General features: G+C 42.7%; 1 protein-coding gene across 7 annotated transcripts in view; it reads right to left on the reverse strand.

Moving 5' to 3' along the window:
* The window catches only part of mapk10 (mitogen-activated protein kinase 10), a 214,555-nt gene that overhangs the window by 142,738 nt on the left and 46,434 nt on the right, over nt 1–25,383 (reverse strand). For 4 of the 7 annotated variants that reach the window (XM_041186850.1, XM_041186815.1, XM_041186802.1 and 1 more), the window contains exon 2: nt 12,238–12,407. In XM_041186850.1, the coding sequence (XP_041042784.1) occupies nt 12,238–12,407 (170 nt within the window). Of the gene's footprint in view, nt 1–12,237; nt 12,408–25,383 lie in introns of those variants that run through there. The other 3 variants (XM_041186842.1, XM_041186834.1, XM_041186825.1) reach the window with 1 other exon arrangement.

Below are 25,383 nucleotides of genomic sequence, written 5' to 3' on the forward strand. Positions count from 1 at the left end.
TGGTGCGGTGGCTCTGTCTAAGGGTCCAAAGAGATCAAGAACTATGTCCAAAATAATTAATTTTATCTAATGCAATCTGTTACTTTAGGAGGTAAAACATTTGCTATGAAATATTCATCCTAATTCCTAATAAACCTATAAATTCTAAATGTTTAATCACTGTCACCAAAGGAGGCTGGAGGTTTTCAGAACAGCACAAACTGTGGTTATATTTCATCCACAGATACTTTCCCTTAACAGGAAGTGAAAGATCTGATTTAGAAGATCATTTGCATCGATGGACAATTAGCTATCCTAATGAAATAATATCTTTGTAAATCTATGATCATATTAGATACCTTAATAAAACAGCAGTGTCTTTTACCAGATCTATAATTGGTATGTGACAGAAAGTCACCAACAACTTTGATGCATCAGATTTTATATTTGGTTTTTGAATGGGCTGGAAATTTTCACCATGGAGTTTACCACCCACTGTTCCCTGCACTTACATTCCTTGGGCACATTATTATGACAAAGAACAAAAGAGAGCTTCAGGCCTGTGCGCTGAGGCAAAATGTGGTCAATTTTTCCCAGCTGAGAAAGGTATGATACAGTCAGTCAGCTCTCTTCACCTTGATAGAAATGGAAAGGCAATTTGCTGAATTGCTCGATTTTAAAATGAGTGTTTGAAACAGTGGATAGATGTCACACAGACCAGAAGGTACTTGGTTCATACAAAATATGAATTTGGAGCAGGAGTAAACCACTCGGCCCCTCAAGCCTGCTCTACCACACAATAAAATCATGGTTGATCTGAATGCAATCTCAACCCCATATTCCTGCCTACTCCTTGTTAATCAAGAATCTATGTAGCTCTGCCTTAAAAATATTCAGACTCTGCTTCCACCGATTTTTGAGGGAGAGAGTTCCAAAGACTCACAACCCTCTGAGAGAAAAAAAGTCTCCTCATCTCTGTGTTAAATGGTTGATCCCTTATTTTTAAACAGTGACCCCCTAGTTCTAGATTCTCCCACACAAGGAAGCATCCTCTCCACATCCACCTTGTCAAGACTCCTCAGGATCTTAAAAGTTTCAATATAAGTCATCTCTTACTCTTCTAAAGTCCAGTGGATACAAGCCTGACCTGTCCAACCTTTCCTCATAATACAACTCGCCCATTCCTGGTATTAATCTAGTCAACCTTCTCTGAACTGCTTCTAACACATTTACATCTTTCTTTAAATAAGGACGTCAGTACTGTGTGCAATACTCCAAAAGCGGCCTCGCCAGTGTCCTGTACAACTGAGGCATAACCTCCCTATTTTTGTAATCAATTCCCCTCACAATAAATGATAACATTCTATTAGCTTTTGTAACTACTTGCTGTACCTGCATACTAACCTTCTGTGATTCAATGATTCAAGCACTAGGACACCCATATCCCACTGAGTCTCAGAGTTCTGCAATCTCTCACTATTTAGGTGATAAGCTTCTTTTTTATTCTTCCTGCCAAAATGAATGATTTCACATTTATCCACTTTATACTCCATTTGCCAGATCTTTGCGCTTAACCTATCTATGTCACTCGTAGCCTCCTTATGTCCTCTGCACAATTTACTTTCCTACCTATCTTTGTGTCGTCATCAAATTTAGCAACCATTCTTTCTGTCCCTTCATCTATGCCGTTTATACTAATTGTAAAAAGTTGAGGCCCCAGCACTGTTCCCTGTGACTTCTTTGTCAAACTGTGCTGAAATAACTGATGTCAACAAGGGGTAATAAAGTTGCTTTAACCAGTCTCGAAGACCCTGGTTTAGGAAGGAAAAAATTAAAGGCAGCAAGACAATAAGTTCCCTCATATACTAAGGGCAGGATTTTTCACTTGGCGTGCGAGCGCATGCAAGACATGCCCAAGTGTAAAATAGCACACAAAGACGTCGGCTGAGCGTCCCAACATCATCGCGATATTTTGTTCAACAGGCACACGCAAGAGTTGGCAGTTCACCCGCCGACAATTAAGAGGCCTATTATGGCCATTAATGTATTAATTAACCTCAGTTTTTCACTACCCATCCAAAATTACGGTTGGGGGGGTGGGTGAATTGGCCTGGCAGCCTTTGGATTTTTGAGGAAACCTCATTCAAGGGCAGGATGAGGTTTACGATATTAATTAAAAAAATAAAAAATGCTTGGGCAGAATTTTTATAACCTATATGTTTAGGTGAGTGTGTCCGATGTGTGACATTTTTTTCTTCATTTTAAAATCTTTATTTGATGGTTTTAAAATCTTCAGCTCCCTGAGGCAGCCTCTGCCTTCAGTAAGCTTTCCTTCCACTCTCCCCCCCGCCTGCGCTGACTTCAGAGCTAGCCCTCTTCCCGCCCCCATCTAGCATCGCTGAGTCTTTCAGGCATGCCTTTCATGCTGGCTGGTCATTAATTGGCCAGCCAGTGTAATATTGTGGTTGGGGGCCTATCGCCGACAGCGGGCCAATTTCTGGTACCCCCCCCGGGCCCGCCCATCGCCCCTGCCCGATGACCACAAAATTCAGCCCTAAGAGTTGATGGTTGAGTCTTCTTGTAGTTGTTGGCTTTGGCCACCGAGTGTCACTACAGAGCAGACTAATTATCTCAGCATCTGTTGTGTTTGCCTGCTTGCTATGTTTTTTCTAGTGTCTATAGTAGGCAACTAATCAGATTTATACATATTAATTTATTAGCCATTTAATCAGTCTCCCCAACTTCCTTCCCTTCCTCTCCACTGGTTGGCTTTTTCTCACCATGTATTTCCAGTATAGTAGTAAACCTTGACTATATATAATCAATAATAAAAAAATAGAAAATGCTGGAAAAAACTCAGCAGGTCTGGCAGCGTCTGTGGAGACAGAAACAGAGTTAACTTTTCAAATCTGTATGAATCTACTTCAGAGCTACCTCACTTTTTTGCCACCCGGCTTCCCCTGCCCACATATTTAGTTACACTTAACCCTTTTCGTCCAACTCCACCAACCTCCTGAAACCACAGAGCCAATCGCCCTTCTGTCCACTTAAGTATCCACTCTCTCATTTTTATCTGCAACCCTCCTTAATTGCTGCCTCACTCTAGCGCCAGCTCGATTAATGCCACCCACCAGAAGAGAGAGGCAAATTGGGACACAGAGAAAGAGGGGAAATTGAGGAAACAGGGATATTTGGGGAAAATAAAGGGAAGCTTAAGGAGCAGGGAGACAAATGGAGAAAATGTAGAATGAGAAGTGGTGATTTTAAACATACACGAACATGGCAAGTTGGTGGTCTGTCAATAGCTACCCCTTTGAACTTTTCAGTGGGAGGCCTAAAATTTGCCATTTCAGGTCTCATTAGAATGCAATCGCTTAGTGTCCACTAGTGGGCAGTTTGTTAAACTGGGACATGAGAAATCCAGCAACTTAATCTGGACGTCAGCAGTAAAAGTGGAGGGGAAGGCCTGGGGTGTTACTGCAAACCAGCAGTTGACTACAGGATTTTTGTGCGACCAATTGGTTTGTAGGCTGATACAATCCTTCATATCAGATTCCAATTTCATACAGAATCTCCTGTAGGACAGAGGAATCCCGAGCATTGGGAGAGCCCAGCCTCAGCCCAGCCCTTCTGACATAGGTGTCCAAATAGGTGGAAGCTGGAGGTCCTGCCTTTCACCAGGTCCCATAGGAACTCATGGAAATAGCAGAGATCCCGTGTGCCCAAGTCTCTGCTGTATTTCACAGGATACTGGCGGTCTGCTGGTCTCCCAGAGAATTATTGTATCATTATACAATCATACAGCACTAAAAGAGGTTATTCAGCCCATTGTTTCTCCATTGGCTCTTTGAAAGAGTTATCCAAATAATCCCACTCCCTCGCTCTTCCCCTATAGCTCTACATATTTCAGAGAGATATACACTTCCCTTTTGAAAATTGCTATTCAATCTGCTTTGAATCCACCTTTCCAGATCTTAATAATTCACCTTGTTAAAAGCATTCTCATCTCCTTTCTGGTTCTTCTGCTAATTACTTAAATCTGTGTCCTCTGGTCACTGACCCTCCTGCCAGTGAAAACAAAGTCTCCTTATGTAGACTATCAAAAACCTTCATGATTTTGAATGTCTATATTAAATCACCCTTTAACCATCTCTGCTCCAGTGAAAACAATCTCAGCTTCTCCTGATTCTTTACATTATTGAAACCTTTCATTATCTGGTCCCAATCTAGTAAGTCTCCTGTACACCCTCTTCAATGCCTTGACACCCTTTCTGATGTTTGGTTTCCAGAATTGGACACAGTACCCCAGCTGAGACCTAATCAATGATTAAAGACATAATATTTGTAATATAAATAATTGGTCTAACTGGCATTGAACCAGCAAGATTTCTGAGGAATTATGTTTACGAAACTGCTGTCACCATTAGCAAACCTTTCTGAACATTGCAGTTACATTAAATTGTCATTAACCTTTAGAATGTCAGCAGGTTTGGAAAAAATCCTGTATGACATACTGTAACACTGAAATGTACTAATAGCAAAGTAACAACTACTCCCAAACAGGAATAACTTTACTACTGTTATATTAAGCAGTGTTACTAAATGAAACGCTTCAAACACAATGGGGAGAATTTTCTGTCTGTTGGGCGGGCTGGTCGGGAGCGGGCACAGGCTGGCACGGAGCCGATCACTGCCTGCGATCAGCTCTGAGCTGCCATTATACGCGGGCGGACCAATTAAGGCCCGTCCAGCGTGACGCATGGCCGGGTGCCACTCAGCGCTACCTGTGCGGGCGGGAGGGAGGAGGGAGAGTCAGAGCCTGAGCTCTTTCATGCATCCGCGTGAAAGAGTGCAGAAATCTCCCTGAGGCAATGAAATTTTTCAGTAAACGTAAAAATGATTTACACTTGTCCCCTCATGTGATAGTGTCACATGAGCTGGGACATGTTTATGAAATGTGAAAAATTTGTCTCACACTTTTCAGGGTTAAATTTAAATTTAAATTTAAATTTAGATCCTTCGTTTGGCGGACGCACACCAGAGGCAGCTGCGTTCCCACCAAACTGTCAAAGGCCTGTTAAGGCCAACAAAAATCAAATAACATAATTAGTAATGCTGCCCATCCAACCTTAAGGCTGGCGGGCAGACGAAGAGCCCAAGCGGCCTTCGCGTTGTTCAGGAAACCTCATCCATGGGCAGGATGAGGTTTCCTGAAGGTTTTATAAATAAATAAATAAATTTTAAAGATCAACAGAGGACAACTAAATTAAATTCCATCTGCCACTTATCTGCCTATTTGACCATCCTGTCCATATCTTCCTGTAACCCAAGACACTCAATCTCACTGTTAACCACCCAGCCAATCTTTGTGTCATCTGAAAACTTACTACTCCTACCCGCCACATAGTCATCTATGTTATTTATATAAATGACAAATAGTAGGAGACAAAGAACTGATCCTTGTGGTATGCCACTGGACACTGGCTTCCAGTCACTAAAGCATCCTTCTGTCATCACCCTCTGCCTTCTACAACTAAGCCAATTTTGAATCCACCTTATCAAATTACCCTGTATCCCAAGTGCACTTGCCTTCTTTATAAGTCTCCTATGTGGGACCTTATCAAAGGCTTTGCTGAAATCCATATAAACTACATCAACTACACTACCCTCATCTACATACCTGGTCACCTCCTCAAAAAATTCAATCAAATTTGTTAAGCATGACCTCCTTCTGACAAAGCCATGCTGACTATCCCTGATCAAACCTTACATCTCCAAGTGGAGACAGATTCTCTCCTTCAGAATTTTCTCCAATAGTTTCCCTACCACTGACATGAAACTCACTGGTCTATAGTTCCCTGGATTATCTCTACAACCCTTCTTAAATAGCGGAACCACATTAGCTGTTCTCCAGGCCTCTGGCACCTCTCTCGTGGCCAGAGAGGAATTAAAAATTTGGGTCAGAGCCCCTGTGATCTCCTCCCTTTCCTCCCTCATCAATCTGGGACACAAATCATCTGGGCCTGGAGATTTGTCCACTTTTAAGCCTGCTAACACCTCCAATACATTGTCACTCCCTATATGAATTTGCTCAGGAGCCTCGCAGTCTCTCTCCCCGAGTTCCATATCTTCATCCTCATTCTCTTAGGTGAAGACGGATATGAAATATTCGTTCAACACTCTACCGATATCTTCTGGCTCCACCCATAGATTGTCCCTTTGGTCCCTAATGGGTCCTACTCTTTCCCTGGTTATCCTCTTCCCATTGATATACTTATAGAATATCTTGGGATTTTCCCTACTTTTACCACCCAGAGCTTTCTCATATCCCATCTTTGCTCTCCTAATTGCTTTCTTAAGCTCCACCCTGCACTTTCTGTACTCCACTAATGCCTCCGCTGATTTGCTCCCCTTGCACCTGCTAAAAGCCTCTCTTTTCCTTCCCATCATACCCTGAATATCTCTGGTCATCCATGGTTCTTTGGGCTGGTTACTCCTTCCTATCACCTTAGAGGGAACATGTTGAGCCTGAACCCTTCCCATTTCCTTTTTGAACGCCCCCCACTGCACTTCTGTAGATGTCCCCACAAGTAGCTGTTCTCAGTCTACCTTGGCCAGATCCTGCCTTATTTTACTTAAATCCACTCTCCCCCAATCCAAAACATTTTTTTGCAACTTGTCTATTTCTTTGTCCTTAACAAGTTTAAATTGTACCATGTTGTGGTCGCTATCACTAAAATGCTCCCCCACCACCACCTCAGCCACCTGTCCGGCTTTGTTCCCCAGAATTAGGTCCAGCACTGCGCCGTCCCTTGTTGGACCCTCTACATATTGACCTCAAAAGTTCTCCTGTGCACATTTCAGAAAATCCACTCCATCCAAGCCCTTAACACTATGTCTATCCCAATTAATGTTGGGAAAATTGATATCGCCTAATATAATTACCCTATCATTATTGTTTTTACACATCTCCATGCATTGTGCATGTATTTGCTCCTCAATTTCCCGCTGACTATCTGGGGGTCTATAATAAACACCTAACAATGTGGCTGCCCCTTTTTTATTCCTAAGCTCTACCCACAAAGCTTCATTCGATGCCCCCTCCAAGATATCATCTCTTCTTTCTGCAATAACTGACTCCTTAATTAATAATGCGTCTCCTCCTCTTTTACTCCCTCCCCTGTCTCGCCTGAAGATTCTATATCCCGGAATGTTGAGCTGCCAATCCTGCTCCTCCCTCAACCACGCCTCTGTGATGGCTATCATATCACAATTCCACATGTCAATCCTCACCCTTAACTCATTCGTTTTACCTGTTATACTCCTGACATTAAAGTAGAGGCCATCCTGCCTTGCCTTACTCCCTTGAAACTTATTGCAGCTGTACTCCTTCTGACTTGATTATTTTACTGTATTATGATGTGTCCATATTCTGCTAACATTCTGTGTCCCCTCCTCCTGCCGAATTAGTTTAAACACCTCCCAACAGCACTAGCAAACCCACCCACAAGGATGTTAGTCCCGCTCTGGTTCAGATGTAGACCATCCCGATTGTACAGGTCCCATATTCCCCAGAAACGGTCCCAGTGATCCAGGAATCTAAAACCCTCCCTCCTGCACCAACTCTTAAGCCACGTATTCATCTGCGCTATTCTCCTATTTCTGTGCTTGCTAGAACGTGGCACTGGGAGTAATCCAGAGATTACAACCCGAGAGGTCCTGCTTTTTAGTCACAGAGATAAAAACAAAAAACTGCGGATGCTGGAAATCCAAAACAAAAACAGAAACAGAAATACCTGGAAAAACTCAGCAGGTCTGGCAGCATCGGTGGAGAAGAGTACAGTTGACGTTTCAAGTCCTCGTTCTGTTGAAGGGTCATGAGGACTTGAAACATCGACTGTACTCTTCTCCGCCGATGCTGCCAGACCTGCTGAGTTTTTTCAGATATTTCTGTTTCTGTTTTTGTCCTGCTTTTTAGTCTATTGCCTAACTCCCTGAATTCTTGATGCAAGACCTCATCCCTCTTTCTACCTTTGTCATTGGTACCAACATGTACCATGACCTCTGCTTTATCACCCTCTCCCTTCAGGATACCCTGCAAGCGTTCAGTGACATCCCGGACCCTGGCATTAGGGAGGCAACACAACATCCTATAGTCACGTTGATGGCCACAGTAGCGCCTATTTTTTCCCCTGACTATAGAATCCCCTATTACTATTGCTCTTCCTCTCTTCCTCCCTTCCTGTACAGACAGGTTGATTGTAGTGCCAGAAGCTTGGCTTTGCCTGCACTCCCTGGAGGAGCCAGCGCCCTCATCAGCCTCCAAAATGGAATACCGATTTGCAAGTGGGATCCTATGGGACTCCTGAACTACCTGTCTGTTTCTCTTGGACTGCCGGGTGGTCACCCATTCCCTTCCTTCCTCAAGTCCCTTCAGCTGCAGTGTGACCACCTCTCTAAAAGTGCTATCCACGATGCTCTCAAACTCACGGATGCTCCACAGTGTCCCCAGCCGCCATTCCAGCTCTGAAACCTGAGTTTCCAGGAGCTGCAGCTAGATGCACACGCTGGTCCCAGGCACTGGAAATGTTCCCGGCTTCCCACATGGAGCACGAAGAGCACACCATGGCTTTGAGCTCTTCTGCCATGACTTATCCCTTTAAATTAAACCTTTTAAATCAGTTACTCTAGGGCCCTTCTTTCCTGATCCTCATTACTACAGAATATACAATCTATTAACCACTAAAAGACCTTAAACTATGAGCGATAAAAGTAGTAAATACTTGCCCGACCTTACCCATTACTTACCAGTCATTTTTCTCCCTTGTAGCCTCTACTGCTGCAGCAAAGCAAGACCACTCTTTGAAGATTTAAGAAGCTGAATAGCAAAGAAAAAATGCAAAAGAGCACCTCTTCCCCTCCGCACCAAATTCCCACTGTGCACCAAATTGCCAATACCCACACTCACTCTGGCTGTGTCTCACTCAGGATGAGATCTCTCCCCTGCTCATGTGTAATCAGACACCTTGATCCTCCCAGAACACCTCTCGGAGGCTTGCACAGACCCACACAGCAGCTGGCGGATGCCTCAGACAGGTTCACATAGTAGTCTACAGAACCCTGGTGGAAACCCATGCAACAGTGTATTGCCTGAACCCTGGCACAGACATGACACTGCATGCTCCGTACTAGCCCAAGACCCACTAAGCCAAAACCAGTATTCTACTTTAATGTAAGTGTCCCATAGTGCTTCTCTTAGGAGATAGGCAGACTGAACAGTAAAGCATTTAGAGGGTTGGCCAGAGGTACAGTCAATAAGACAGATTTTTGTGGCGATTTTTAAAAGTGGGGAGGAAAGTGTCAAGGTAAAGAGGCTTAGGAAGAGTTAGGCTAAGACAATTGAAAGCCCTGTCATAACGGAGGAGCAGCATGGACTATAAATGGAGCCCCAGCACAGGCCAATGAAGCACTGGAAAAATAATTTCACAGAGACAGTTTCCAGATTCAGTAACACCATCAGAAAGCACAGTATTAGTTTCCACATGTACGCTAACAATACCCACTCTATCTCACCACCATTTCTCTCGACTCTTCCACTCTGGTCAAACTACTGGATGAGAAGAAATTTCCTCCAATTAAATAAGACTGAAGTCATTGTTTTCAGCCTCTGCTACAAACTCCATTCCCTAGTTCCTTCCCTCTCCCTTGGCCACAGTCTGAGGTTGAGCCAGTCTGTTCACAACCTTGGTGTCACATTTGACTCTGAAATGAACTTCTGACCTCATATTTGTATCATCTCTAAGACTGCCTATTCCTCCTTCTGGAAGATTTCCCTGTTTCAGCCCATCTGCTGCTGAAACCCTAGCCGAGCTTTTCCGGTCCTGTCCACAGCGGGAATTGTTGCAGGCGAGATGGAAAGTTTGACGGACCAGCCAAAGATCTGTTGATTTTGGGCGGGAATTTCTGGCAGGTGGGACCGGAAAATCCAGGCCCCTCATTCATGCCTTTGTTACCTCTAGACTTAACTATTTCAACGCACTTCTGACTGGTCAACCACATTCTACCCTCTGTAAAATTGAGGTCATCCAAAACTCTGCTGCCTGCTCCTGTTCCCCTATTAACCCGTGTTCACTGACCTACACTGGCGAACAACGCCTTGATTTTTAAATTCCTATCTTTGTTTTCAAATCCCTTCACAAGCCCACCCCTCACTATATCTGAAATCTCCTTCAGCCCCAGAACCCTCCACGCTATCTGAGCTCCTCTAATTTTAGCCTCTTGTGCATCCTGAATTTTAATCCCCCAACCATTGGTAGCTTCAGTTTCCAAGGTCCTAATCTCTGGAATATCCTCCCTACTCTTCTCCACTCACTTTCCTCCTTTAAGACACTCCTTAAAATCAAAAACTTTTGATCACATGACCAAGTATCTCTTCACTTGACTCAGTATCAAATGTTGTTTTATAATGCTCCTGTAAAACGCCTTGGGACATTTTATTACGTTAAAGTCCCTATATAAATTTGTGATTGCTGTTGTTGGATCCCAAATTCATAATTAGCGTTCCCTGTTTACTAACTAATTTAAATATTTCACAGCCTTTCATCATGTACCTCCTTTGGACTGCAAAAATGTCTTTGAAAAAGAATTGAAATATTTATACATTGCATGTTTCAGGCAACTTCAGAATATTATTTTTCATTTAGATACTGGCTAAAAAGTCTTGAAATGCAAATGTAACCATCCAGAAATATTAGATTTACCCTGAAACTGTAGGTTTTTCATAAATGTTGCAAATTTAGAATGTGTTGCTCATTTATATTTGCTGAACTGAACAACTAAGGTGTATTGGGAAGTTTTTATTTAGTATTAAAAATAATATTCCTGAAATGGTTTGACTATAAACTTTTTTTTGCTTATAAATGGCATCAGCCAAACCTGTCAAAAAAAAATAGCTTGTATTTATATATTGATGTTCACAACCTCAGGACATCCCAAAGCACCTCACGAACAATTGTTTTTAAATTCATTCATGGGATGTGGGTGTCGCTGGCTCGGCCACCATTTATTGCCCATCCCTAATTGCCCTTGTTCCAATGGCATTTAAGACTCAACCAGATTAATGTGGGTCTGGAGTCACATGTAGGCCAGACCAGGTAAGGACAGCAGAACCAGATGGGTTTTTATGAAATTTGGCAATAGTTTTGCAGTCATCATTAGACTTTTAACTCCAGATTTTTGTTAGATTCAAATTTTGCCATCTGCCTTGGTGGGATTCAAACGTGGGACCCTGGAGCATTACCCTGGGTCTCTGGAATACTAGTCCAGTGACAGCACCACTCTGCAAGTGAAGTACTCCTGAAGTACAATGAAGTACTTTTGAAGTGTAGTCGCTGTTGTAATGTAGGGAAATGCTGCAGCCAATTTGTGCGCAGCAATGAGATGAATGACTACACAATCTGCTTTTTTTGGTGATACTAGTTGAGGATTAAATAATGGCTGGGATTCCAGGGAGAGCTCCACTGGTTTTTATTGAATGGTGGGATCACTTACTTCCATTTGAGAAGACAGATGGTCCTCAATTCAACACCTCATGCTGGAGCACAACATTCTGACTTAGAGAAAAGAATGCTGCTTTTGAGCCAAGTCTGATGCCTGGCATGGGATGCCATTGTCATAACAGTTATATATACCATGTCAACTTTGGCACTTCCACTGGCCTATTTGATACTACAGGTATTAGTTTAATCATATGCTCCGTAAATGCACCAGCAAACTCATCACTCAAACACTTGTAACACCACTGAGAAGTGTATGCACATTAATTAAATGAATACCTGCTGGCCATGGGATTAATTTATCATATTAGTACTTCTGGTGTATAGCTGCAAATGATGAAAGTGCCTATCAGCAATTTTATCCTCATGTCTCTCTCTCTCTCTCCCTCTCTCCCTATTGGGTGGGAAAACAGCAGGTTGCAACCAGACAGGTTTGACCCAAATGGCTGCTGGGAGCACAGAAAAAGTTGAGACAAGTTCACAAGTAGCTCACTAGCTTCCCTTAGTTTAATGCTCGCTCCAGCAGCCCTGATGCAACAAGTAATTTTCTGCTACCAGGGGAATGGTTCCACTCAACTGCCCCAGCTGGAAAAGAGTTCCAATATGTGGGTCTTTGCTGTTCATGTTCTGTGCAAACTTCTTAAGCTTGAGCCAGAAGATTGACATTCATGCTTGAAACAGTTACACCATACAATATACTCACCATACAATTCCCTGAGCCCCAGAGCCAATGGGCTTTAGATTCTGGTAGCGTTTGAGAACTGTAAAGGTCGAATCGCCTACTTCTACGCTGTAGAACTGGTTGTCCACTTTGCTTTTACTCATGTTGTAGTGTTTAGCAATATATGAAACATCCACTTGTTTGCCAAATCCCTGAAATGAAATAGGGGTCATTAAGTTATGATGCATCTGAGATTAGAACAGCACAATGCTATTAATATTACAGTTAGCAACATAAACCTGAAACAACTTCTTATCCATTCCTTAGTGCTCTCTTAGATTTGTGGAAAACTTGCTCTTATCAAATAATTGACAACATAGAACAATTGAACAAATTTATCTCTAAGCATGCATTCTCCAAGTCAACGATGCATTTTTACCATAACAGCTCTGAATTACCCAAAAATATATAGCAGGCCCAGCTCTTGCTAATTAACAGCCAGTGAACAATGCATTTGCAAGATCACAACTTGTATTGTGAAAGCTCATAGCTGGGTTAATGGCAAAGCGAAAGTTTCACCTAATTTCTGAAGGTTACGCAACTGGATGTGAAGCCAGTTAATTTGTTATACAATGAGGCAAAAAATTGTTTTGTGCTTTCAAAGCTTCTTCACAAACGGAATGCCTTCTCTAATTATTTGCATTTCCATATCACTTCGCAAGGAGAAAAAAAAACGTATCTGTATTCCTATCAATATCATTGTTCATAGGATATTTAAAATGCAGTTATCACTTATAATACAAATGTATAAAGAATTGTCAGAAGTTAATTTGTATGACACAGCTAGTTTATGCATTAACTGATAAGTAGTTAGCAATGAATTAGTTATATTTATAGTTAAATGTAACCTGAAGTAGTTAAAAAAATTCATAAACACGCCTTAAATAACTACAATACAGAACCAGAATCATTACAGTGCAGAAGGAAGCCATTCGGCCCATCGTGTCTGCAATGGCTCTCGAAATTAGCAATATGACTTAGTGCCATTCTCATGCCTTTTCCCCATACCGTTGCACATTGCTTCTATTCAAATAATCACCTATTGCCCTCTTGGATGCTTTGATTGAACATCCACCACACTTCCAGGCAGTGCATTCCAGTTTCAAACCACTCGCTGTGTGAAGAAGTTTTTTCTCACATCACATTTGCTTCTTTTGCAAATCACTTTAAATCTGTGCCCCCTCATTTTCAATCCGTTTACGAGCGGGAACAATTTCTCCCCATCTACTCTATCCAGCATCCTCATGATTTTGAACATCTCTATTAAATCTCCTCTTAGCCTTCTCCTCACCAAGAAGAACAGTCCCAACGTCTCCAATTTATCTTCATAACTGAATTTTCTCATCTCTTGAACCATAACTCTTCTGCACTCTCTCCAATGTGTTCACATCCTTCCTATAGTGTGGCGCCCAGAGCTGTACACAATATTCCAGCTGAAGTCTAACTAGTATCTTATATAAGCTCAACATAATCTCCCTGCCCTTGTACTCTATGCCCCTATTAATAAAGCCCAGGATACCGTATGCTTTATTAACTGCTCTCTCCACCTCTCCTGCCACTTTCAATGATCTATACACATATACACGTGGCTCTCTCTGCTCCTGCACCCCCTTAGGAATTGTACCCCTTATTTTATATTGTCTTTCCATGTTCTTCCTAACAAAATGCATCACCTCACACTTCTCTGCATTGAACTTCATCGGCCACATATCTGCCCACACCACCAACTTATCTATGTCCTTTTGAAGTTCTGTACTGTCCTCCCCACAGTTTACAATGCTTTCAAGTTTCATATCATCTGCAAACTTTGAAATCGTCTCCTGCACACCAAGATCTAGGTCATTAAAGGTATCAGGAAGAGCAAGGCTCCCAATACTGACCCCTGGGGAACACCTGTACAAACCTGCCTCCATGTGTAAATCCCATTTTTGGCCCCTATTCGGCCCTTCTCCTCCTTTTACCACTCTCTTATTATTTGTGTGCTGATAGAAGACTTTGGGATTCCCTTTTGTGTTGGCTGCCAATCTTTTCTCATAATCCCTTTTTGCCTCTCTTATTTGTTTTTCCACCTCTCCTCTGAACCTTCTGTATTCCGTTTTGTTCTCAATTATATTTTCTATCTGACCCCTGTCATCAGCACACTTATTCTTATTTACCTTAATTTCTATCTCCTTTCTCATCTAGGGAGCTCTGGATTTGTTTGCCCTACCTTTCCCTTTTGAGGGCATATACCTTGACTGTGCCCGAACCATTTCTTCTTTGAAGGTAGCCCATTGTTCAGCTACAGCTTTTCCTGTCAACCTTTGTTTCCAGTCCATCCAGCCCCAGCTCCGTTCTTGCTTTATTGAAGTTGGCTCTCCCCCAGTTAATTATTCTTACTCTGGATTGCCCAATGTCCTTTCCTACCATCATCCTAAACCTTACAACACAATGATCACCGTCTCTTAAATGTTCCCCCACTGACACTTGATCTACTTGGCCCACCTCATTTCCAAAAACCAGGTCCAACAGTACCTTTCTTCTTGGACTGGATACATACTGCTGTAGAAATTTCTCCCGAACACAATCTTGCTCCTGTCCTTTACCCTACTACTGTCCCAGTCTAAATTTGGGCAATTAAAGTCTCGACATATCTAATGTTTGGATCCCAGTGCACCCAGGTTGGGACTCTACAAAACTATTCCCAAAAACTTATCTTTCGAAGGTCTAAGCTCGCTGGAACCAACTAATACTTTATGACCTCGCTGTCTCAATCTCTGGTGATAGACTGTCCACCAATATCCATTACAAGCCTACTGACTCCCACAGCTACCTTGACTAATAATGGAAATAGGTGGGAAAAGAAAAATCTATATAATTTATTGGAAAAAAAAGGAAGGGGGAAAAAGAAAGGGGGTGGGGATGGGGGAGGGAGCTCACGACCTAAAGTTGTTGAATTCAATATTCAGTCCGGGAGGCTGTAAAGTGCCTAGTCGGAAGATGAGGTGTTGTTCCTCCAGTTTGCGTTGGGCTTCACTGGAACAATGCAGCAAGCCAAGGACAGACATGTGGGCAAGAGAGCAGGGTGGAGTGTTAAAATGGCAAGCGACAGGGAGGTTTGGGTCATTCTTGCGGACAGACCGCAGGTGTTCTGCAAAGCGGTCGCCCAGTTTACGTTTGGTCTCTCCAATGTAGAGGAGACCACATTGGGAGCAACGAATGCAGTAGACTAAGTTGGGGGAAATGCAAGTGAAATGCTGCTTCACTTGAAAGGAGTGTTTGGGCCCTTGGACGGTGAGGAGAGAGGAAGTGAAGGGGCAGGTGTTGCATCTTTTGCGTGGGCATGGGGTGGTGCCATAGGAGGGGGTTGAGGAGTAGGGGGTGATGGAGGAGTGGACCAGGGTGTCTCGGAGGGAGCGATCCCTACGGAATGCCGATAGGGGGGGTGAAGGGAAGATGTGTTTGGTGGTGGCATCATCTACAAACCCACCGACTCCCACAGCTACCTCGACTACAGCTCCTCACACCTCGCTTCCTGTAAGGACTCCATTCCATTCTCTCAGTTCCTTCGCCTCCGTCGCATCTGTTCCGATGATGCCACCTTCAAAAACAGTTCCTCTGACATGTCCTCCTTCTTCCTTAACCGAGGTTTTCCACCCACGGTCGTTGACAGGGCCCTCAACCGTGTCCGGCCCATCTCCGGCGCATCCGCCCTCACGTCTTCTCCTCCCTCCCAGAACCATGATAGGGTCCCCCTTGTCCTCACTTATCACCCCACCAGCCTCCGCATTCAAAGGATCATCCTCCGCCATTTCCACCAACTCCAGCATGATGCCACTAACAAGCCACTCAGTTCACAAGGGCAATTAGGGGTGGGCAATAAATGCTGCCCTAGCCAGTGACGCTCACATCCCATGAACAAACAAAAAAAAAATAATAGTCCTTAATCTCCTTAAGGAGCTTATTAAGGGGATTGAACAGAATACAATCTTCATTTTTTTTTCCTAGTGAGCCTGAGGAGCCTTGTACACCTCGGTGCAAAACTGTTGGATTCACTGCAGGGTCCAAATCAATTTCTTCAGTCACTTTTGAAAGGACTCTGTGGGGCCAACTAGCTCCAGCAGGGGTGCCTGCCATTATCTTGTCATGCAAGGCCACTGTCCACTTTGTTTGACCTCCTGACCTTCCGAGGCGCTGTCTGTTCAAATCGGTAAGGCAGCAGCAGTCCACATCATGGCTGCTGCCTTCCTTTGCAAATGGTGCCAGGCAGGCAGCTCCCACTTCCTGGAGGTAATAGGCACATTCCCTATTCTCCATCCACATCCTCTACTGGTCCAAGAGGACCATCTACTCATGGGAATCCATTCAATTTCCTAGCCCTCTAAAAGTATTTGAGTAAATAAAATCACAGAGTCATTATGGTTAAAAAAGAGGTCATTCAGCCCATTGAGCTATGTCACAATTCCCTAGCTGTTCAGGAGGATGCACAATTCCTACTTCCGCATAGGCCAAGGTTTTCAAATTTCATTTTCAGGCTGTGTGAAATCTCAAGATTACAAATCCAAATCCAAGATCCTAGTATGTTTAAAAGGTTAATGTTAACCTTAGAGCTTTCCCGCTATAAATGCATAACCGGTTTAAGATTCAATAGGGTAGATCTTGACTTTATGGTAGACAGGTCAATGGAAATAAAATTGGGAGAGTTGTATTGGAGGCGGACGGCTTGCTATCACTCATTTTACACCATTATGCAAAGTCAGGATCCACCTCGGATGGCAGGGATACCACAAGAGATAACTCACATCTTGACTTGGTAGCAAAAAGTGTTTCAAGATAACAGACTGAGAAAAGAAACTATAGTACGTCAGGGGAACAGTGACATTCATCCAGATTTCACCATGAGCGGTGAAACAATAGTGCTCAGCACTGATCTCAAAGAAAGCTGTCCCCAGAGATCTCTGTGCAGGGATTTCCCCTTCCCCAATGTTAGATTTTTTTTCTGGCGCTAAGCCAAGGGGGTCTCGAGGTATCCAGCAACAGTCATGTGATCAAGCCAGGTATGTATATTGAAATATTCTCACAGCCAACAAACCAGGAAATAAAAATGCACTGAATATCCTTCACTTATAATTAAATTTTACAGAGGGGGATATAAATGATTGGGCAAAACACATGGGATTAAAGTAGAAGCTGAAACATCATAAACACCAAAAAATTATTTTTAAAATGTGCTTTTTTATATTGATTTACAAATTTTGATATTCCACAAATGGAAAGTTAGCTTTCCATGGCTGGAGAGGGTTTTCAACAGGAGTTATGAATTTAGTATGCTGTTAAAAACCCAGTTACACCTAATTCAATGAGTTGTCACTTTTCACAGGCTTTTACAGCAAGACTAACAGTGTGAGTTCTGTACGTTCAGTGATTTCTATTTGATTGCAGAGCATGGAGGAATTCAGCATAACACCCCATGAAGAAGCATAGAGTCACTGATAGCAAATTCTGGATTTCCACATTTAACTACACAATATTTGACTCACAAAGTTGCTGTCAGCTTTAAAAGGAGTAATGATGTTAATGCTACCATTATTAGCATCCTGAAGACAACAAAATCCAGACCATTAAAACAAGTAAATCCTGTACAATGGGGAGTAAACTCAGATACAATGTTAAAAGGAGGAATTTCAAATGAATTAATCTGTGGGTGGGCTATAGTACTCAATCAAATTTTTGAGGACGTACTAACATTTCCTTCAACAGCTTCAAAACACTTCACCTTGACCACCTAGGACAATGGCCACCAATGCATGGGAACTCCACCAACTGCAAGTTCCCCTGCAAATTACACACCATCCTGACTTGGAAATATATCGACGTTCCTTCACTGTCTCTGTTCCCCTTAGTTGAAGGGTCAGTCACGAGGGGACATAAGTTCAAGGTGAGGGGCAGGAGGTTTAGTGGGGATGTGAGGAAAAACTTTTTACTCAGAGGGTGGTGAGGGTCTGGAATGCGTTGCCTGGGAGGGTGGTGGAGGCGGGTTGCCTCACATCCTTTAACAAGTACCTGGATGAGCACTTGGCACATCATAACTTTCAAGGCTATGGGCCAAGTGCTGGTAAATGGGATTAGGTAGGTAGGTCAGGTGTTTCTCACGTGTTGGCACAGACTCGATGGGCCGAAGGGCTTCTTCTTCACTGTGTGACTCTGTGATTCTGTGAAAATCCTGGCACTCCCTTTCTAACTGCACTGTGGGTCTGCCTGCATAGCATAGACTGCAGCAGGTCAAGAACATAGCTAACTGCCATCTTCCTAAGGACAATTAGGGATGTGCACCAAATCCTGGGCTTGTCAGCACTGCCCACATTTCATGAACAAAAAAAAACTGAGTGGCAATACATACCAAGGACTAGTAGGTTGCAGAGTAAACAAATGTGATGCAAAATTGAATAAGACAATAAATACAAAGACAAACAAGTAAGGAAAAATTTGCCAGTATGAGAGAATATTAGTGAAACATTAATAATGTAAAATATCATCAGATGAGCAAAGAAGCATGATGATAATTGTCAAATGCAGCATTTAAGAATTTCTTCCAGTATTATAACTGCAAAAGAATTATCAAAGAATTGAGAAGAATACCAAAGGGTAGCAACTCCTGATGCACAATAAATAGGTCATGCATTAAATGATTATTCCAAGAAGTTTTCACTATGGGAGATGCTAGGACTATGACAACCAACATAGGAGCATCTGTAAATGAATGATTAACTTTGACATCACTTGCAAGAAAATCCCAAACTGGTCCAAAACCAATGAATCCATGTGGACAAAGAGTATGATGCCAACTTAGACAAAATGATGACAATCAAGAATGACTCAGGGATGTTTCCACTAGATTGGAAATGGACAAAATATATACTGTTTTTTTTAAAAAAGGGTGTATTTACTATTGGCACACCTTTTATTTCTTTCATGCATTTTTCTATTAATCTACTGAAATGACTTGTTACCTCATCCATCAGTGATTTGCTTTGTTGTCTGTTTTACTTTTATATTTCTTCCCTCTCCTCTTTCATCTGATCTTGATAATATGCTTTGCTGAACATTTTTTCAGTTTAAATAAGGTATGAACTAGAAATATTGATTTCCTGCTCCATCCACAGACCTGACTTTTATTTATTGGCTCATGAGGTGTGGGTGTCACTGGCAAGGCGAGCATTTGTTGCCCATGTCTAATTGCCCTTGAGAAAGTGAATTGCCTTCTTAATTGGCTACAATTTATGTAGTGTGGGTAAACCAACAGTGCCGTTATGTAGGGAATTCCAGGATTTTCACCTTGTGAAGGTGAAGAAATGGCAATGTAGTTCCAAGTCAGCATGGTGTGTGGCTTGGAGGACAACCTCAGCTGGCCATTTTCACAAGAGTTTACTGCCTTTGTCCAATTAGGTTGTAAAGGTCACAAGTTTGGAAGATTGTGCAAAGAAGCCTCTGCAAGTTGCTGTAGTGCATGGTTTTGTGAAAGAAAAATCATGTTTAACCAACTTATTGGAGTTTTTTGAAGGAGTAACATGCATGGTGCATAAAGGGAAGCCTGTAGATGTACTGTACTTTGATTTCTAGAAGGCACTTAATAAGATGACACATCAAATGTTATTACAGAAAATAAAAGCGCATGGTGTAGGTGGTAACATATTAGTACGGATAGAAGATTGTCTGGCTGGCAGAAAGCAGAGAGTATGCATAAATGGGTCTTCTTCAGATTGGCAGGATGTGACGAGTGGAATCCCACAGGGGTCTGTGCTGGGGCCTCAAATTTTAATGACTCACATCAATGACTTAGATGAGGGAAGTGAAGGCATGGTAGCTAAATTTGCAGATGACACAAAGATAGGTAGGAAAGTATATTGTGAAGAGGGCATGAGGAGGCTGCAGACGGATATAGATAGGTTAAATGAGTGGGAAAAGATCTGGCAAATGGAGTTCAATATGGGAAAATGTGAAGTTGTTCACTTTGGCAGGAAGAATAATAAAGCAGAGTATTACTTAAATGGAGAACAGCTACATAATTCTGAGGTGCAGAGGGATCTAGGTGTTCTCATACATGAGTCACAAACAGTTAGTATGCAGGTACAGCAAGTAATATGAAGGCTAATGGAATGCTATCCTTTATAATGAGAGGGATTGAACATAAAAATAAGGATGTTACAATTTAGTTATACAGGGCATTGGTGAGACCGCACCTCGAATACTATGTGCAGTTTTGCTCTCCTTATTTAAGGAAGAATATAAAAGCATTGTAGGTGGTTCAAAGGAGGTTTACTAGATTGATACCTGGAATGAGTGGGTTGTCTTATCTGGAAAGGTTGGACAGACTGGGCTTGTTTCTACTGGAGTTTAGAAGAGTGAGGGGTGACTTGATTGAAGTATACAAGGTTCTGAACGGCCTTGACAAGGTGGATGTGGAAAGGATGTTTCCTCTTGTGGTTGAGTCCAGAACTAGGGGCCACTGTTTTAAAATTAGAGGTTGCCCTTTTAGGGCAGACTTGAGGAGAATTTTTTTCTCTCAGAAGGTTGTGTGACTTTGGAATTCTCTGCCTCAGAAGGTGGTGGAGGCGGGGTCATTGAATATTTTTAAGACAGAGCTAGATAGATTCTTGTTGGACAATGGAATCAAAGGTTATTTGGCTTAATGTGAATGTGGAAATCGAAACACAAGAAGATCAGCCATGATCTTATTGAAGGGTGGAGCAGGCTCGAGGAGTCGAATAGTCTACTCCTGTTCCTCTTTCTTATGTTCTTAGGCATCTTATAGATGGTACAAACTGCTGCTAATGTGTGCCACTCATGGAGGGAGTGAATGTTTAAGGTGGAGGATGGGGTGCCAATCAAGTGAGCTGCTTTGTCTTGGATGGTATTGAGCTTCTTGTGTATTGTGGGAGCTGCGCTCATCTAGGCAAGTGGAGAGTATTCCTTTACACTCCTGACTGTGCCATGTAGATGGTGGAAAGGCTTTGGGGAGTCAAGGGGTGAGTTACTTGCCACAGAAATTCCAGCCTCTGATCTGCTTGTATAGCCACAGTATTTATATGGTTAGTCCAGTTAAGTTTCTGGTCAGTGGGAACCCCCAAGAAATTGATGCTGGGAGTTTCAGTCATGATAATGCCATTGACTGCCAAGGGAAGATGGTTAGGTTCTTTCTTGTTGGTTGTCAGGCCCAGTAAAGACATGTCACATTCATAACTTTACACATGGACTGAGCTTGTATGGAAGCTCTGGGAACTAACCTTTACTTGTTTAAAATGGACACTGTTGAACTGTTAAGATGGCTGTCATGGGGTTAGGTAACCTTTGCTTACTCAACACAGGCTATCATGCTTTTGAAAATGTCCAAGTTGAATAAACATGGATGAGGGCCTCCACCTGAAATGGATATACTAAGACAAATGTTATCGGTGAAATTTGCACCTGCCATTGTTCGAAGCTTAACTTAAAACACAAGTCAATGGACTCCTAGACTCTATGTCTTCAGGCTTACAGTTCAACAAAAGAAATCAGACGAGACCAGTTATCCACCAGTTAAGTGTGAAAGACCACCATCTATTTCCTATGCTATACCAATGGCCTGTTAGTTTTAAGCCACTCTGGGTAGACAATGGCCGGTGGCCATGTGACTGAAACCAGCTTTGATACTGAGATCTTTTATCATCCTAGGACCCAAAAGAGAGCTGGGCAGAGTGCAGTAGAACACTGACAAACAACAGCTGCAGAGAAGGGCTGTGCCATTTTTTCCTCTTTAAAAACCATCAGTTGTCAGCCAGTCTGAGAACCAGACTTTGAAACTAGCTGTGAGTCATCAATTAACATAGGCATTTAACCTGTTCCAGCTTCAAAGTTCACCCGAGAACTGACCTCCTAGAAATTTGACAACTAGAAACCTTGCAACCTGTTGTGAACCCTTCACTTTACAAAACCTTCACTTCAACTTTAAATCAACAAATCCATTCAAGAAACCACAGGCCTGCCACATTGGAGACCAACAATTAAATCAGAGACTGAATTAACTGTAATCTGTAAGAGTGCACCATTTTTATCTGTATCTAGTCATTGTGTGTGTGAGAGAGATCGAATATGTAATATTACATTAATTCAGGGTAACTGTGTGAGAATAAATTACCTTCTTTATTTTGAACTCACAAAAGCTTGTTGTTGAATTATTTAATTAGAATGCATACTCCAAGGATGAAAAAAGACACACCTCTTTCCATACAAAACATACTGATTATAGGCAGTAGGAGGGCAAATACATTCTGTCTGTGACATTGTTGAAAGTCATTGCCTGGTACTTGTGTGGCACAAATGTTTCTTGCCATTTATCACCCCAAGCCTGATTGTTGTCCATGTCTTGCTGCATGTGGGCATGAACTGCTTCTTTCTCTGAGGAGTTGCAAATTGCAATGTGCAAACATTCCCACTGTTAACCTTATAACAGAAGGAAGGTAATTGTTGAAACAGCTAAAGATGGGCGGGCCTAGGACACTATCCTGACAAACACATGCAGCAATATCCTGTGGGTGAGATGATTAGCCTCCAACAAGCACACCCATCTTCCTTTGTGCTGGTATGACTCCAATCAGTGCAGAGTTTTCCCCACTGATTCCCACTGACTACAATTTTAACAGGGCTCCTGGATGCCACAATCTGTGAATTGTTGCTTTGATGTCAAGGGCAGTCACTCTCACTTCATCTTACCTGTGGAATTCAACTCTACTGAGGTCTTTTGAGGTTGTTAGATTCTCTCTTAGATTCTTTTGAGCCAAGTGGCCCTGGTGGAACCCAAACTGAGCACCTGTGAGCAGGCTAATTGTGAGTAAGTGCTGCTTGAAAGTATTGTTGATGAAAGATTCCATCATTTTGTTGATGATCAAGAGTAGACTAATGGGATGGTAATTGGATTTGTCCTGCTTTTTGTGGACAGGACATATCTGGACAATTTTCCACATTGTTGGGTTGATGTCAGTGTTGTTGCTTTAGTGGAACAGCTTGGTTAGGGGCACAGCTAGTTCAGGAGCACACAGTTTAAGCACTAAACCCAGGATATTGTTGGAGTTCATAGCCTTTGCTGTGTCTAGTGCATTCAGCCATTTCTTAATTTTGAATAGGCTGAATACTGGCATCTGCAATCCTGGTGACTTCAAGAAAAGACTGAGATGAATCATTCACGCAACGCCTCAGGCAGTAAATGGTTACAAATGCGTTAGTCTTGTTTTTCACATTCACAGGATGGACTCCTCCATCATTGGGGAGGGAAGGTTTGTGGAACCTCCTTCTCCATTTAGTTGTTTCATTGTCCATTACCATTCACAACTGGATGTGGCAGGACTGCAGAGCTTTTCTCTGATTTGTTCACTGTGGAATCACTTAGCCCTGTCTATAGCATGCTGCCACTGTTGTTTAGCAGGCATGCATCCTGTGTTGTAGCTTCAACAAGTTGCCACCTCATTATTAGGTATGCTGCTCCTGGCATGCTCTCCTACACTCTTCATTGAACTAGGGTTGATCCCCTGGCTTGACAGAACTGTACATGTCAGGCCATGGAGTTACAGAAAATGGTTGCATACAATTTTGCTGCTGGTGAAGGCCCACAGTGCCTCATGGATGTCCAGTTTTCAGCTGCTAAATCTGTTCTGAATTATCCCATTTAGCAGGATGGTTGTGCCACACAATACAATGAAGGGTGTGAACCCGGGACTTCAGCTCCACAAGGATTGTGCAGTGGGCACTGCTCCCAATACTGCCATGGACAGGTGCATCTGCTACAGGTAGCTTGGAGAGGGTGAACTCAAGTAGGTTTTTCCCTCTTGTTGGTTCCCAGTCTGGCACATATGTCCTTCAGGACTCGGCCAGCTCGGTAATGATGGTGTCGAGTCCTTGTTGATGCAGCCCCTCACCCAGAGTATGTTCTGTGCCCTTGCTACTCTGTGTTTTGTCCAAGTGGTGTTCAGCATGAGGAGCACTGAGTCATCAGTTGAGGGAGAGTGGTAAGTGGTAATCAGCAGATTTCCTGACCCATGTTTGACCTGATGCCACGAGACTTCATGGGGTCCGGGGTCAATGTTGAGGATTTCCAGGGTCACTCTCTGCCGACTGCAGGGTCACTATGCTGCCACCTCTTGTGGCTCTGTCTTGCCAATAGGTCAGAACATTCTTCGGGATGGTGATGGAGGAATCTGGGACATTGGCTGGAAGGTATGACTCTGTTAGTATAACAGGCTGTTTGTTGCTTGACCAGCTATTTTTCAGCTTCTTCTGTTTTAGATGAAATATTGAATTCCTGAACCATTGTAGGATAGTAGAACCAAGAGTTATTAAATGTAAGTCAGTTATAAAATAAATTTGGAATAGGCACCTGTAGTATAGATTTATATCCAAGGGCGCTCAAAATTCTTGGAGCTAGGATGAAAGGGAAACTGACTATTCAGACAAGTTTTGCAGGACCTTTTCTCATTTTTTATGTTTTTTATGGTTTTATACTGAGCTGATTGATAAAGGCAGCCTTGGAGCACATGTTCTCCATGGAACTTCTTATGTGGTGAACCTTTATAAAACACTGGTCAGGCCTCAGCTGGAACATTGTTTCCAATTTTGGGCACCACATTTTAGGAAGGATGTGATGATATTAGAGACAGTGCAAAAGAGAATGACTCCAGGGAGATGGACTTCAATTAAATGGATAGATTGGAGAAGCTGGGGCTGTTCTCCTTGGAGAGGAGAAAATTGCAAGGAGATTTGATAGAGGTGTTCAAAATCATGAGGGGTCTGGACAGAGTAGATAGAGAGAAACTGTTCCTGTTGCTGGAAGGATCGAGAGCCAAAGGGCACCAATTTAAGTTGAATGACCAAAGAACTAAAGGCAGCATGAAGAAAAGCTTTTTGTGCAGCAAGTGTTTAGGATCTGAAATCCACTGCCTGAGAGTGTGGTGGAGGCAGATATATTTGGGGCTTTCAAAAGGGAATTAAATGATTTAACTGAAGAGAAAAAATTTTCAAGGCTATTGCGGGAAACATGGGGGAGTGGGACTAGGTCAGTTACTCTGTGGAGAGCCAGCATGAACATAATGGGCCAAAGGGCCTCCTTCCATGTGGTAACAA

This window comes from Carcharodon carcharias, chromosome 1, assembly GCF_017639515.1.
Source record: "Carcharodon carcharias isolate sCarCar2 chromosome 1, sCarCar2.pri, whole genome shotgun sequence".
NCBI classification, from domain to species: domain Eukaryota; kingdom Metazoa; phylum Chordata; class Chondrichthyes; order Lamniformes; family Lamnidae; genus Carcharodon; species Carcharodon carcharias.